The sequence below is a fragment of the Xenia sp. Carnegie-2017 genome, unplaced genomic scaffold (genome assembly GCF_021976095.1).
Source record: "Xenia sp. Carnegie-2017 unplaced genomic scaffold, XeniaSp_v1 HiC_scaffold_6, whole genome shotgun sequence".
Classification (NCBI taxonomy): domain Eukaryota; kingdom Metazoa; phylum Cnidaria; class Anthozoa; order Malacalcyonacea; family Xeniidae; genus Xenia; species Xenia sp. Carnegie-2017.
In genome coordinates, this window is record NW_025813526.1 from 20,221,055 (window position 1) to 20,237,788 (window position 16,734).

The 16,734-nt window shown below is 34.0% G+C and overlaps 1 protein-coding gene across 1 annotated transcript; it reads right to left on the reverse strand.

The window, feature by feature from the left end:
- Positions 1 to 9,844: 9,844 nt before the first annotated feature.
- Positions 9,845 to 11,549, reverse strand: LOC124457283. The gene is given in 4 exon segments (XM_047007560.1): positions 9,845 to 10,493; positions 11,128 to 11,402; positions 11,404 to 11,458; positions 11,510 to 11,549. Coding segments are annotated over 4 exon segments (597 nt in total). The 3' UTR covers positions 9,845 to 10,266.
- Between the last annotated feature and the right edge of the window lie 5,185 nt (positions 11,550 to 16,734).

Here is a 16,734-nt window from a genome sequence, read left to right on the forward strand (position 1 = left end):
TAAAAACGACAAGTTAAATGCTTCTCATTTATTGTTGTATTCATTAGGCAACAGTTTTATTTTTATTTTTAGCATTTCAATAGTACATCTTGTATAGTTTGTACAAGGAAATTACAAAAAGTTAAGAATACTTAATGAACTATTGTTAAATGCGTCAGTTCAGTTCATTGAGTTCAAGGCTAAATCCACTGTAAACATCATCTCTCTCAATTGTTATTTTATGCCAGGGATACGGAACATTAATAATTGGGGGTACTATTTATTTATTCATGTTGTACTTTAATAGTTTCTATTGAAATATATTGTGTTTACCGATTATAACATATGAATATATGAATATAGCCCTCGCCAAATTATCAATGTTCTTCCGCCACTGATTTTAAATGTTGAAATCTTGTTGAATTAGATTGCAATTGTTCTTGTTGAATTCTTACATAAAAGGAGAAATTTGAAAATCTTTTACCAAATACTTAAATTGTCGTCACTAGTTATACTTTACACCAATTTTGTATTTATCTAACAAGTCATAATAAATTTGCGTTCTTTAATGAATGTTTATATGTTTGTAAGTGATGATCGTCCAGGTTAATAAAGTCCTGAGAAGGACTGTTTTTGATGTTGTTGACTGACGTTTCGACAACCTTAGCGGTAGTCATCTTCAGAGTCAAATGAGGAGTAAACGTCAGGTTAGCCGTATTTATTGTCTGGTTCTTACGTCATTGTATTGTGTGTACAGGAAATGTGCAGGAAATGTGTATTGTCATTGTGGATTAGTGTGAAGTGAAATATTTTATTTTTAGTTGTGATGTGTGATTTAGGTGTGACGTTTTAGTTGTAATGTGTGGGTGTCAATTGTGTATTGTCATTGTGAATTAGTTTGAAGTGTAATGTTTTAGTTGATCGTTTGTTTGTATTGTGAATAAGTCGTTTGTAAGGTGCCGGTAATTGCTGTGATCTGTTCAGGGGTTTGTTCCAAGTTGGTATACCAACTTTCTAATGTAAGCCGTTGTCTATAGTCAGTACTGTAAGTGATGCATTTTGCCGAGTCCCAGTCAATGTTGTGCTTTGTGATTCGGTGATGTTCGGCAATGTGATTAGTTTTGTCTTGTTTCTTAGTAGCTCGTTTGTGCTCAGTAAGTCTTATGTTTAAGTTCCTGCCAGTTTCCCCGATATAGGAGGCGTGGCAGTCGGAGCAGTTTATTTTGTAAACTGCACCTTGTCGTTCGTTTGGTTGTTCTTTGTCCTTTATGTTCGTTAGTACTTGTCGTAATGTTGTGATTGGTTTATGTGCGACACGTATGTTGTATGGTCGTAAGATACGCGAGATAGTCTCAGACGTACCTTTGATGTAAGGTATCGTTGCTGTTGTCACTGAGTTGTTCGTTTCGTTGGGTCGTTGGGTTTGTAAGTGTTGCGTTTGATAAAGTCAGAGTTATAGTTGTTTTGTCAAAACACGTTTGAGATAGTTGTTTTCGTTTTGTAGAGCGTCCGGTGAATCACATATGATTTGTGCACGTCTTGTTAATGTTCTGATTGTGGTGGCTTTGTGTGATGTAGGGTTGTAAGATGATTGGTCTAGTAGTCGGTCAGTATGTGTTGGCTTGCGATAAACTGTTGTTCCTAGTTTTGATTGTCATGTTTTACCAAACAGTCGAGAAAAGGAAGAGTTCCGTTTTTTTCGACATCTTTGGTAAATTGTATGTGGCTGTTCTGTTTGTTGATGTGAGTATGGAAGTCATCAATCTCGTCTGCATGTAGTGCTGTGATTGTGTCATCTACGTAGCGAAACCAAAAAGGTAGTGCATGTTTGTAAGTCATGAGTGCCCGCTCCTCTATAGATTGCATTACAATTTCAGCAACTACAACAGAAACGGGCGAGCCCATTGCTGTCCCATGTAATTGTTTGTAGTGTGTTCCTTTGTATTGGAAGTAAGTCGAGGTGAGGCAGAGCTCTAGTAACTCCATAATGTCTTCTGTCGGTAATGGCAGTACGTCCGTGGTGTTTGTAATGAGGGTTTTTGTAAAAGTAAGTGCCAGATTAAGTGGAATACTGGTGAACAGTGATTTCACATCAAAAGACACTAGTATATAGTTGTCTGGTATTTGTATAGTGCACAGTTTTTTAATGAAAGTTTCAGTGGATTGTAGCTTGTGTTTTGATTTGTTTGTGAGTGGTTGCAGTATGTTAGTCAAGTACTTTGAAAGTTCGTAAGTAGGCGAACCACAGAATGATACAATTGGTCGCATGGGTATTTGTGGTTTGTGAAGTTTTGGTAGTCCGTATAGTCTGGGTGGTCGTGGTACTGAACATCTGAGTCGATAGTAAATACGTTCAGATATAATGTCACCACAATCAGAACATTAACAAGACGTGCACAAATCATATGTGATTCACCGGACGCTCTACAAAACGAAAACAACTATCTCAAACGTGTTTTTGACAAAAACAACTATAACTCTGACTTTATCAAACGCAACACTTACAAACCCAACGAACCCAACGAAACGAGCAACTCAGTGACAACAGCAACGATACCTTACATCAAAGGTACGTCTGAGACTATCTCGCGTATACGACCATACAACATACGTGTCGCACATAAACCAATCACAACATTACGACAAGTACTAACGAACATAAAGGACAAAGAACAACCCAACGAACGACAAGGTGCAGTTTACAAAATAAACTGCTCCGACTGCCACGCCTCCTATATCGGGGAAACTGGCAGGAACTTAAACATAAGACTTACTGAGCACAAACGAGCTACTAAGAAACAAGACAAAACTAATCACATTGCCGAACATCACCGAATCACAAAGCACAACATTGACTGGGACTCGGCAAAATGCATCACTTACAGTACTGACTATAGACAACGGCTTACATTAGAAAGTTGGTATACCAACTTGGAACAAACCCCCCCCTGAACAGATCACAGCAATTACCGGCACCTTACAAACGACTTATTCACAATACAAACAAACGATCAACTAAAAACATTACACTTCAAACTAATTCACAATGACAATACACAATTGACACCCACACATTACAACTAAAAACGTCACACCTAAATCACACATCACAACTAAAAATAAAATATTTCACTTCACACTAATCCACAATGACAATACACATTTCCTGCACATTTCCTGTACACACAATACAATGACGTAAGAACCAGACAATAAATACGGCTAACCTGACGTTTACTCCTCATTTGACTCTGAAGATGACTACCGCTAAGGTTGTCGAAACGTCAGTCAACAACATCAAAAACAGTCCTTCTCAGGACTTTATTAACCTGGACGATCATCACTTACAAACATATAACGATACTCCCGGGTTCAAACCATTTACTTTATTAATGAATGTTTAATGATAAAATTGTGATTCAAGTTCTTTTATGTTGAATGATTGATGTGAATGATGTACTTTCATTAATGTTTAATAATAGATATAATTTAACGTTTTTAAACAACTCTCACTGTGCTGACTGGTAAACACTGTCTGTAGATACGCCCAAAATTATAATCGTAATTAATGAATTAAAAAACTTGAAAGAATCTCTTCGAAATTTCCCAAAATCATTTGGCCACAACACTATTAATTCCCTCTCAACATCCTAGGTTTGATGTCTAAAGTCTCTAAATCTTAACCAAATATCCACAGAGTTTATTTCCATTATTACAGTTCACATTTAAATCCTGATTTATTTTCAAAGTCCTCTGTTTACTGTACGTAAAAATACACGCGTGTTTTGTGCGTGGAATTTCACGAAAACACGCAAATATGCATTCGCCATCGCAAAATAGGTACGCGATGCGTACAAATGTGAGCAAGAAGTGGATTTGTGAAGAAGACACGGATAATTAATTTAATTGATGCTCATCTTCTTTTACTGACATGACACTTAATGACACATTTAAATTTATCAATATGACACGGCATAAAATGTGCTTACAATTTGTTAACATGACAAAGCAATTGATGGCAAATCTTTATGGTAAGCTTGTGCTTTGAATGCATGTCACATGTCTATGGATGATAGCATTCTTTAAACCAATGGAATTGGTATAATAGTTAATTCATAATAGAACTTCAAAAGGTAGATCTATGAAACAGAAGAAAAGATTATTTATCTTGGTTATAAATCAGCTATTACTAATTATGCAAGTGATTCGTAAAATGTACTTACAACCAAACATTGTGTACATCAAACATACTCTATACTGCTCATTGAATAATCAGTAATCAGTAAATGTACTTACAACCAAACATTGTGTACATCAAACATACTCTATACTGCTCAATGAATAATCAGTAATAGCATTCTTTTCACATGACTTTTGCTAGATTATTTGACTGTAGATAGCCTTTGCTTGTCATTTCAAAGTACTGACCTTTCTTGCATTATCACCAGCAATTAATTTCACTAGTCTTTCAAATATCATTGGTACGGCAGGGCTAAAAATCAACAAGATGAACAAAAATTATGACAGGTCACAGAATTTCAGTTTTGAATATTATTATATGCAATAATTTTAATTTTATCTAACATGGCTTTTTTTCCTCATTCACATAGTCATGTATCTTTTTATCTTATTCTTATCACAGATGATGACATAAAAACGTTTTGCTAGGTATGTCTTTAGACATTGCGCCTACTTGAGTAAAAAGCTCACTTCTTCACGTGAAAGTACACGTGATTTTTTCTGGTCTATAATTGTTCAACTTGTTGTAAGATAGTCTCTTTAAAATACTTGTTTGCGTCAAAAGTTCACAGAATGACAAAACTTTGCATGATGAACTGTCAAGTCCAAACGCTATCAATTTTGGAGTATCTCTGATTACTGAGATGTGGCAAAATTAATCAAAATTAGAGACTTCGAGATTAATTACTCTGAGAATCCCTTTTCAATTAAAGACCTTCCCTAAAATCTTGAGTCACCCAACTTTTACTTGCCTCTTATGCCCCATATTAAATTAATTATTTATCCTGATCAAAAGTTTACAAAATGACAAAACTTCATTGACCACGTTTCAAAGTTGGAACGCTGACAATTTCTGAGAAGCTGTTTATGGATTTTCTTTACTTATTTGAAAAGTTGTTGTTTATAATCTTAATTTTGTTGAGACATTTTGCCTGGCTGCCTCGTCTTTGCGTTTATGAATAATTTAGTTTTCCAGAACATTTCAACAAAGTAAAAAGAAAAGGGCTATTTTAGCCCCTAATATGGAGCCAAAATATTGACCCCAGAACTGCCGCCCATTTGAGAGACAATTTTTGCCCTTTAAAGAGTGGCCAAATTTGGTCCCGTTTATTTTGCCAATTTTACCCCCAAAACGTAGCTGAGACAGCCCCAGGTTAGAGGACCAATTTAGCCCCATAGCGAGCTATTTTCCACTTTGTGTGAAATTCAGCTCTAGACAGAATAGCCAATTTAGTCCCAATATTTCATCAAATCGGCCATGGCTAAAAAGCAGCACCGTGCCCAGGAAAGAAGTGAAACTACTTCAAGTTTGCAATTAACAAGTCTCGTATAATATACACGTGCACGTAAATGTTTAACATCTTCATTAAAACACCTCACACAAATAAACTTCACAAAATATAGAATTGAAATAAAACATGCTCGAATATAGCATAAGTTTGAGACATTTGATAAAACGTACTTATTATTATAGAATACAAGATTGTTAGTTGAATTTTCAAGCATGCATTAGCTAGTTCTTGTGGAAACGACCGCACGTAGTGCTCCTGTCATTATGAATAATTTATGTATGTAAAAATTTTATCGTGACTTGACATTCTTCACTTGCAGACTGTTTATGTTTTATAAGTTATGCTAATTCTATATGTCAAGGAAATGCTAATTACAAATGAGAGGAAATAATTTCTGAGAGTTTAGATCAAATGGGGGAGCTACAAATGTAAAAAAGCTGTCCATTTACTGAAATCCACTGTTTTAATTAAAAATTTTCTTGTATGATAGCAACAGTTGCTAGTAGCATAACTACTTATTTGCTCACCAATAAGATTCGTTCAATTTCATTAACATTCCTTCTATCTTAGCAACCTGCAGTGTTTGACTGCGACTCTACGTCTTCTATGAATAGAGCTTCACAAGTTTTAAAAGCAATCGCATTGAAAAGATAGCATCATTATTCTCAAGACGTCTTACGTATCTTGACAAATTTCTGATTTGAACAAGCTCTTCACTCTACTCGAGACAGGTACGTCTGATTTACAAGAATTTTGCCATATATAAGTAGAGACGTTTGTTCAAAGAAGAAATTTTTTTAATTGTTTGGTTTCTGATGTCTTATAAAATGACTAACAAAGCGTTCAATAATAGTGAACGCTTATTATTTGTAACGCGTATTATTTGTTCAATAATATTTCCAAAGTGATTCTTGTTGCTCTTATGATAGCTACTAAGTTCGTGTATTCTCACAGAATAAGATTCGTACCGTTTTAAACGTAACTATCTTCAGACATGGATTTCTAGAGAAAACTACTGTGATGTGAGTCATAACAAGTCCCTGTTAGTGTTGTATATTTTCTATTAACCGAAACTTGTACTTAACCCTCTAAGGGCCATATGTAGTGAAATGCATCATAATATAACTACGCCATGCGGTCTGCGTTAAAAAACTCAAGATTGACAAACTTATAGGCGGACACACATAATGTGTGTAGCATTACATAATTTCGGAGAGTTTACATAAAATGGGTGAACTAAAAAAGTAAAAACAGCTGTCCATTTACTGAAATCCACTATTTTTAATCAAAAATTTTTCTTGCATGGTAGCAACAGTTGCTAGTAGCATAATTAATTATTTGCCCACCAATAAGATTCGTTCAATTTCATCAGCATTCCTTCTATCTTAGCAACCTGCAGTGTTTGACTGCGACTCTACGTCTGCTATGATAAGGAGCTTTACAAATTCTAAAATCAACCGCATTAAAACAGATAGCATCATTTTTCTCAAGACTTTTTACGGTATATTGACAAATTTCTGATTTTAACAAACTCTTCACTCCTCTCGACACAGGTACGTCTGATTTACACGAATTTTGCCATATATAGAGACGTTTGTTCAAAGAACAAATCTTTTTATTGTTTGGCTTCTGATGTCTAATAAAATGATTAACAAAGCGTTCAAAAAATATATTAGCGATATTGTCAAAGTGATTCTTGTTGCTCTTATGATAGCTACTAGCTTCTATTCTATTCTATGTGAGTCATAACAGGTCCCTGTTAGTGTTGTATATTTTCTATTAACCGAAACTTGTACTTAATTCTCTAAGGTCCATATGTAGTGAAACGCATCATGATATAACTACTCCATGGTCTACGTTATAAAGAAGTCGAGATTGACAAACTTCTAGGTGGACACACATAATGTAGCATCGTGTTGTGATTCTCTTGGGGCCAGATGTTTTCTCAATTAAGTTTCGCTTCGTAATTGTTGCTCGCGCAAGCAATGGCCACTAACAGGTTGAATTGTTCGCCATGGTGATTACTAAATGAAAATGCAGACATGCGAACAAATAGTAAAAAGCTGTAAAGCAGCACATTTGTTTTGATGTAAAGGAAGTTTCTGCTTGGTTCATTTTTAACCTTTACATTGTTCCCCATTCGACGATATATGTGCTTTAATTCCCCTAGTTATTACTGTTTTGTAAGTCAACATTATTTAATCAATCTTAGCACAAATCTTCGAATAAAAGACTTCAAGTTATTGTAACAAAAAACAATAAAAAGGGTTGGCAGAAGTTTTAGCTAAGTAAAGAACCAATTACATGAAGCAATTTCAGCCCGGACTAAGTTTCAGCCAGACCCGTTACAGTATCCTATCAAAATAGCGTTCTCGATTACATGAGAGCAATTCTATGTAATGTGCCAGATGCATCGCTAGATCCGTTACTGGTATCAATCACGTTGTGGTTAGACGGATTATAGCAAGTTCTTTTTAAGTCGATGACCCTATTCCTAGTTTCTTTCTGGGTCAATTTCTCAAAATTGACTGCACAGCATGTTTAAGAACTTATGTGGATACACTTTTGTTTAACTGAAGTTTATGCCAAACGGAACAATATCCTTTTAAGCAAACATATGTCAACGAACTCCCTAATTTATCTCTCAGGGTCATCATAGTTGTAGTCAATATTTCGCGTTTTTCTCAAAACAGCCCTTTAAGTGTAGAAATGCTACATGCTTCACATACTGTATTTCATGAAGTTTTCTTAAAACATACGAATTTCTTCATACTTAAATACTTTATAGAAATTAAAGAAGTTAAGTCTTTCAAGGAAAATCTTGCGCAACTAGTCTGAATCAGTGAACTCTATAATAAATTGCTAAAAATGAAATAAAAGAGTTCTGAATCCACCGAATCGAATCGTTTGACGCCATTTTAAATTTGATAGTTTGGCGGCATATTGTATATTGTCTCGTATATTTCACTTCCACCGTGGAGTTTTGTTTATTGCCGTGGAGTTTTGTTTATTGCCGTGAAGTTTCGTTTATTGCCGTAAATTTTGTTTATTGCCGTGGAGTTTTGTTTATTGCCGTGGAGTTTTGTTTATTGCCGTGACACTTGTGGGCCACCATACAGAGAAGCTCTGTTTATCGATTTACTTTACTTCCTAAATCATAAATCTTTAATTTTTGAGCTATCTTACTTGTGAAATGCTGGCTTGCTTTTCATATTTTATTGGGTATGAGCAGAATTTAATATTTTACAATAAAAAGAGCAGGGGCCGGTTGTATAAAGCTCTTAACTACTTTTTAACTACACTTTTTGAAGTTAAAAAGTAGTTAAATTTAACCACGCGGTTAAGTCGGTTGTATAAAAAAGTAGTTAGCGCTAAATGCAGTTAAAAGGTAGTTAAAGTTAACTATGCTATGGAGCATAGTTAACTTTTCAAAACACAGTTAAATATGGCGGCTTTACGTCTAATAGATATTTTTGAGCGAAATGCAATCGATCGGCAACGTTTACCTCGAGTTTTTAATCGACATCTTCCATGGCAAGGTTTTTCCGACAATGACCTCCGAAAACGGTACAGATTTGGCCGAGAATCGTTGCAGCATATCTCACGACTGATTGCAAACGATGTACGGCCAACAACAAACCGTAACAAAGCCTTGTCAACCGAAGAGCAATTGGTCATTGCTCTTCCTTTCTTTGCGTCCGGGAGCTTTTTGCAAGTCATTGGCGACACTCACGGTTATGATAAAGCCACTGTTTCGAGAGTAGTGCGTAAAATCGCACTTGCATTGGCTTCCAAGCACGCAGACTACATCAACTTCCCATCAACAAATGAGGGAAAAAATGCTATTCGTACTGCGATGTATCAAATTGCGGGTTTTCCCTGCGCCATTGGCTGCGTTGATGGCACATATACGTATAATTACTCCTTCCCAAAACGAGCCAAATTATGTAAATAGAAAAGGATACCACAGCATAAATGTTCAAGTCATTTGTGATAACAAAGGTAAATATGAACATATTAAACATGTTTAATTAATATTCAAAACCATAATGTACTAGACTTCAAGAACCATAATATAATACATTTCAATAATCATAATATAATAGATAATCATAACAATAGAATTTTACAAAGTTATCCACTTAATTTATCTTACAAGTATTAATATGACCTACTTGATATAAAATTTCCAAAAATTAATTTTATGCAGGCAAATTTATCAATGTGGTAGCACGATGATCATGTCATGATTCATTCATCTTCCGTTGGTAGAAGGATGGAAGAAATGCATCATGCAGCAAATATTGATGTACTGTTGGGGGACAGTGGATATGCCTTAAGGTCATTTTTGATGACTCCATACCTCCATCCAGTGCATCCATGCCAAAAAAATTTAACAAGGCACATAAAAAAACAAGGTGTTTGGTTGAAAGAACCATTGGCATTTGGAAAAGAAGGTTTCATGTTTTGCATTCAGAAATAAGGTATCAGTGAGTCTTTATGAGCTTTAATACAACATCAAATCCTAGCAAGCATGTTTACTCTATTTAGGATGAAACCAGATAGAGTCTGCACCATTATAATGGCTTGTGCAGTATTGAATAACATTAGCATTCTAAGGCAAGAGCCTGAAGTTGAAGAAGATGAGTTCGGAGAGGATGCACTGGAAGAAGAAAATGAAGATGTTTTGCTGGAAGCAGGAGAAACAGATGGAATAGCAGCAAGGGAGCATATGGCACAAACATATTTTAGCTGACTAGTTTAAAAGAAAAAATGAAGGGGGTTGTTCTTTGATTTCAACTATCCTCTGAAGTAACTGTACTTGTAGTTCGAGTTTTCTTTTCTTCAACTCTAGGTTGTGCTTCTCAAACAACATTTTTTCTTTTTCCAATTGAAGGATCTCAACATGAAGTTGTTGAACATCATTTTTCATCTCTCCTTGAGTCTTTGGTCGTTTCCTTTTGAATGTTCTCGATTCTTTGCCTGTGAATTACGTTCAATACAATGCACAAATAGATTTTATAAGCTATGAATACAAAAATGGATATAAACATAATTAAATGCTCACATTGTGATAGGGTGGATGTTGTTGGTATTGGAGTCTTGCTTAATTCCATGTCCTCACCACCCTCAACTTCTTTGTCAGTTTCGACCAAAGTGCTCAAGTGAGATGAATTATCTCTTTCTCTGCAAAACGTTAAAAAACATAGCACAATGAAAAGATGAAAACGTATTACCTTTTGTTTTACTGTATATTTTCCATTATGCAAACAAATCATCAAAACTTAAATTAATACAATCGTTTCATTAAGCATATAAAATTCATATTTCGTATTTGTATTTATAGCATCGAATTCTTTGTAAAACAACTTTGGCAATACTCCATCGTGAACACATATTCGGTTATTTCAAGCTGGCCATTTTATTTCGGGATGGGTTGGTTGGTATAAATTATATTGTTATGTTTAGCGTAATGGCGGGAAAATTTAAAATCCCTTGTGTTGTATTAAAACGTAAACAAAAGACAATAACAAAGTAGCATCTTGCTTCTGCTTATTCTTTTACGAAGAATTCTTCTATGCATTTCAAAGAATGAGATTTTAAAGATCATAATTACCTACAAATGTACCACCAGACTCGAAGCCTCCTTGAATACCTGAGAATGAAGGTTCATCTCCCAAAATATTTATGATTTTCTCCGTTGTTAAAGAAGGCAGTTTTGTAGCAGGACCTCCCCCTGTTTTTCTTTGCGAACTCATTATACCATCATTGGTTTTTTTGGCAATCTGTGCCAGGTTTCTCCATTTTTCACGCACTTCTTTTGGCTTGCGATTTTCAAACCCCAAGCTGTTTATTTGCGAGGTTATCTTCTCCCACAACTCTTGTTTTGGCATTTGTTATACTACTTGAAAATTGCCCTCGTATTGCATCCAAATTTTCTCCACAAGCTCAACAAGAAGAGCATTCTGCAGAGCTAAAATTTTGTTTTCTTTTTTTACTTTTATTTGAGGACTCAGCTGTGATTGATAGGGAAGACATCTTGGATTGAAATGATATAATACATCTACCAATGATAACAGTTACACAACGTGTGCATGATTATGATGTAACAGAGAAGAGATGTGAGTCACTTGAAAACAACTACAGAGTAATCACCAATGAACTTTATAAAAACTTCATTATGCAATATCAATATCACAATGCAAAACAATATATTGTCTTTAAATGTACATTAAGCAATTTTCAAGAGTCAGGTAGCTGAACCATGAGAATTAAATAGCCGAAAAGAAAAAGGTTAAATAATTTTGAGAATAGATTTTAAATTAAATAAGTTAAGAGGAAATATTCTATGTACCTGGGGACACTCAAAATCTATAATAAACAAAATGGCATGAATTTAACAGGATAGAAATGACAATGAAGACAAAATGAATACAATATTTATTCTATATCCCTATGTTACATTTTAATGACAGAGGAAAGATATGTCATAACAGTCGTGAGATTACATTGTAACTATGATGACCTTTAAGAAATGTTTGCTAACAAGTCTATCAATAAAAAGTCTATGGCTGTCTTCTTTTGCTCATACAGTCATATCTGTGACTAAATGTCTTTTCATAAAACAATGATTAATTTTTTTGGTTAACAACATTTCTTTCAATGATTAGCAAAACAATGTCTTTCTCTTTTATACACTATTTCTGACAGTGTCGATGGCTGTTCAAATACTTACCAAGATGCAAAAAGTAGGAAACAAATAAAACTCCCAAGCTTTAGACAAAAAGAGGCTAATAAATCACAAAGGCATGAATAAAAGTTCCATAGCTAAGGCTCATTAACAAATATACCCAATAGTTTTTATAACTCAGTTTTTAAAAGGTAGAATTAAGAACAAATAAGTATTTTGTGTATAGCTGTTAATATAACATGTCACAAGCCGATAAAAGACGGTTGCTGGATTACATGGCTACTAACTATGACAACTCAAAGAAATGTTTTCTAATAAAAAAGTCCATCACTCTTTACAAATATGTGTGACTTATGTCTGTACAAACACATTTCTTTCAAGCATTTTACTCAGCTGTTATAAAGAGAAACGAAACGACCCTTTTCCTTTGTTACCCTCAATCTCTCAGTTTTAAATTCTGTAAAAGCGAGGCCATTCAATTATTTAAATCCTTGCACATAGAACACAATACGAATCAATTTGAGAAGAGTTTATTGTTTCGTTTGCCCAAGTCCGTTATATATAACTGGTACATGAAAGAAAGCAGTCCTTGCCGAGACTCATCATCGTCAACATCGTACTGTATTACACAGAAGATAAGGGTCGATTTTCTTGAGAAAAGTCCAAAGTATATGCTTACAATTTAATCCGGTTACCATGTCATCGTGAATCTTTTATTAAATTTTCTTTCGCTTCATCAGCATCCGTAAAAACGACAATAGTTTGCCATATTTTAGGAATTTTATATAAGCCAAGAGATTTTTCATGATTTTAAAGTCATTTTATAGTTCACTTGCCCGCCATTACAAAGCATAAATTGATTAAACTTTATGTCATTTAACGTAAACAACACTCCACGCAATTTCCACGCAGTTAACTATGCAGTTACTTAACTGTCCGACTAACTACGTTTTGTGCAACGCAGTTAAGTCGAGCAGTTAAGTTACTACAGTTAAGGAGTTAACTACGGTAGTTAGCGCTAACCATAGTTAAAGTTAACTACGTTTTTATACAACCGGCCCCAGGTGATTAAAATTGAACATTTAGTCAACATTCCAATTTCTTTATCAAGAAGAAGCAAAGGTATTACATGTAGTTGGTTGTGTCGTCTTTAATGTTTTAATTTGTGAAAGTATGTTGATTGAATAGTTTACCTATCATAATGTCGTTGTTTGTTCTTATGTCTAGAATTTTGTTTTATTTCCCACAAAAACTTGAATGTCATTTTCGTGGTGGAATTGCACTTCATATGTTTTATATTGATACATCTGTTGATTTTGGTAAGATTTTTCCAATAACACATTGGATAATTTATCATTTCAAAATACTGACCTTTCTTGCATTATCACCAACAATCAATTTCACTTGTCTTTTCAAATATCATTGGTACGGCAAGGCTAAAAAATCAACAAGATGAATCAAAATCATGACACCTCACAGAATTTAAGTTATCCATATTATAAATGCGGAATGATTTTAATTTTATCTAACATGGCTTTTATCAAGAAGAATTTTTTCTTCTTTTACACAGTTATCTATCTATTTATCTTATTCGTACCACAGATGCTGACATAAAAAATTTTGCTAGGTATGTCTTTAGAAATTGGGCCTACTTGGAGTAAAAAGCTTAGTTCTTCACGTGATAGTACACGTGATTCTTTGGTGGTCTATAATTATTCAACTTGTTGTAAGATAGACTATTTAAAATATTTGTTTGCATCAAAAGTTCACTAAATGACAAAACTTTGCATTATGAACTGTCAAGTCCAAACGTTATCAATTTTGAAGTATCTCTGATTACTGAGATGTGACAAAATTAATCAAAATTAGAGACTTCGAGATTAATTACTCTGATATTCCCTTCTTAATTAAAGATTTTCCCTAAAATCTTGAGCCCCCCAACTTTTACTTGCTTCTCACGCCCCTTATCAAATTATTTGTTTATCCGCATCAAAAGTTTTTAAAATGACAAAACTTCATTGACCACGTTTCAAAGTTGGAAGGCTGACAAATTTAGAGAAGCTCCGTTTATCGATTTTCTTAACTTCCTAAATTATAAATCTTCAATTTTGAGCTATGTTACTTGTAAAAGCCTGGCTGCCTGTCTTTCTTTATGATTATTTCAGTTAGTTTGCATGTAAGTCAGGATGTTCAATAATTGAAATAAATAATAGTAAACTGTGAAAGGTTTATTGCCATAAAGCTTCCAAGTCAAAACTTCTGTTTTACTTCAGTCATAGCTAAGATAAAAATTTGCATTTCATGTTCTTTCGGGTATTAGCAAAATTCAATATTTTACAATAAAACAGCAGGTGATTAAAATCAAGCATTTTTGAACATTCCAATTTCTTTATAATCAGTAGCAAAGGCATCACGAAGTTGGTTGCGTCTTCTCTAATCTTTCGAAATTTGTTAAGGTATGTTGATTACAAAGTTCACCTTTCAGAGTGTCATTGTTCGTTCTTATGTCTAGAATTTTGTTATATTTGTCATAAAAAACATGAATGTCATTTTCGTTGTGGAATTCGCACTTCATATGTTTTATATTGATGCGTCTGTTGATTTTGGTGGGATTTTCCCAATAACACATTGATAAGTTATCATTTCAAAATACTGAGCTTTCTTGCATTATCACTAACAATTAATTTCGCTAGTCTATTTAAATATTGGGTACGGCAGTGCTAAAATCAACAAAATTAATCAAAATCATGACACGTCACAGAATTTCAGTTATGCATATCATAAATGCGGAATGATTTTAACTTTATCTAACATGACTTTTATCAAGAAGAATTTTTTTCTTTTATACAGTCATCTATCTATTTATCTTATTTTTAACACAGATGATGACATAAAAACGTTTTGCTAGATATGTCTTTAGAAATTGCGCCTAATTGGAGTAAAAAGCTCAATTCTTCACGTGATAGTACACGTGATTTATTTCTGGTCTATAATTGTTCAACTTATTGCAAGATAGACAATTTAAAATATTTGTTTGCATCAAAAGTTCACAAAATGACAAAACTTTGAATGATGAACTGTCAAGTCTAAACGCTATCAATTATGAAGTAGCTCTTATTACTTAAATGTGACAAAATTATTCAAAATTAGAGACTTCGAGATTAATTACTTTGAAATTCCCTTTTAAATAGACTGCCCTAAAATCTTGAGCCCCCAACTTTACTTGCTTCACGCCCCTGATCAAATTATATGTTTATCCGATCAAAAGTTTGACGTTTCCATGTTTTAAAGTTGGAACGCTGACAATTTAAGGGAAGCTCTGTTTATCGATTTTCTTAACTTCCTAAATTATAAATCTTTAATTTTTGAGCTATCTTACTTGTAAAAGGCTGGCTGCCCGTCTTCCTTTTTGACTATTTCAGTTAGTTTGCATATAAGTCAGGATGTTCAATAATTGAAATAAATAATAGTAAACTGTGAAACAAAGCTTCCAAGTCAAAACTTTTGTGTTTAATTCAGTCATAGCTAAAATAAAAATTTGCATTTCATATTTTATTGGATAGAGCAGAATTCAGTATTTTACAATAAAACAGAAGGTGATTAAAATTGAACATTTATTGAACATTCCAATTTCTTTATTATTAGCAAAAGCAAAGACATCATGTAGTTTGTTGCGTCGTCTTTAAACTTTTTGAAATTTTTAAGGTATGTTGATTTTATATTTCACCTATCATAGTGTCATTGTTCTTATGTCTAGAATTTTGTTATATTTGTCATAAAAAATCCTCAATTTTCATTTTTGTGGTGGAATTCGTACTTCATGTGTTTCTATTGATACATCTGTTGATTTTGGTGGTATTTTACCAATAACACATTGGTAAAATACCACCAAAATACTGATTTTTTTAATTTATAATTTATAATTGCAAAATACTGACCTTTCTTGTATTGTCACCAACAATTAATTTCATTACTCTTTTCAAATATCGCTGGTACGGCAGGGCTAAAAATCAACAAGATGAATCAAAATTATGACATGTCACAGAATTTCAGTTATGCATCATTATATGCAATAATTTTAATTTTTAACTGAGATATGACTTTAGCTGGACAACTTAAGCAATTCTCAGGACCTTCAGGATCAGGGATTATCGACAGCTGCGTGTGTGCTCTGACCACTGAGCTATGAAGTCACTGGTGAGCAGGTCAATATTGTTGGGCTCATGTTTGTGAAATGAATGTGATATGAATGTTTAATGCAGTGCGGTGTTTGAAATTAAATGAGATATGATCTTCGCATGTGTGACTTCATAGCTCAGTGGTCAGAGCACTGCACCGGCACCGCAGAGGTCATGGGTTCGAATCCCGTTGAGTCACCTGATTTTTCAGGTCCCGAGACAATTGCTTAAATTGTCCAGCTAAGGTAGATCATATCTCATTTAATTTCAAACACCGCACTGCATTAAACATTCATATCACATTCATTTCACGAGAAAACATGAGCGCAACAATATTGACCTGCTCACCACTGTG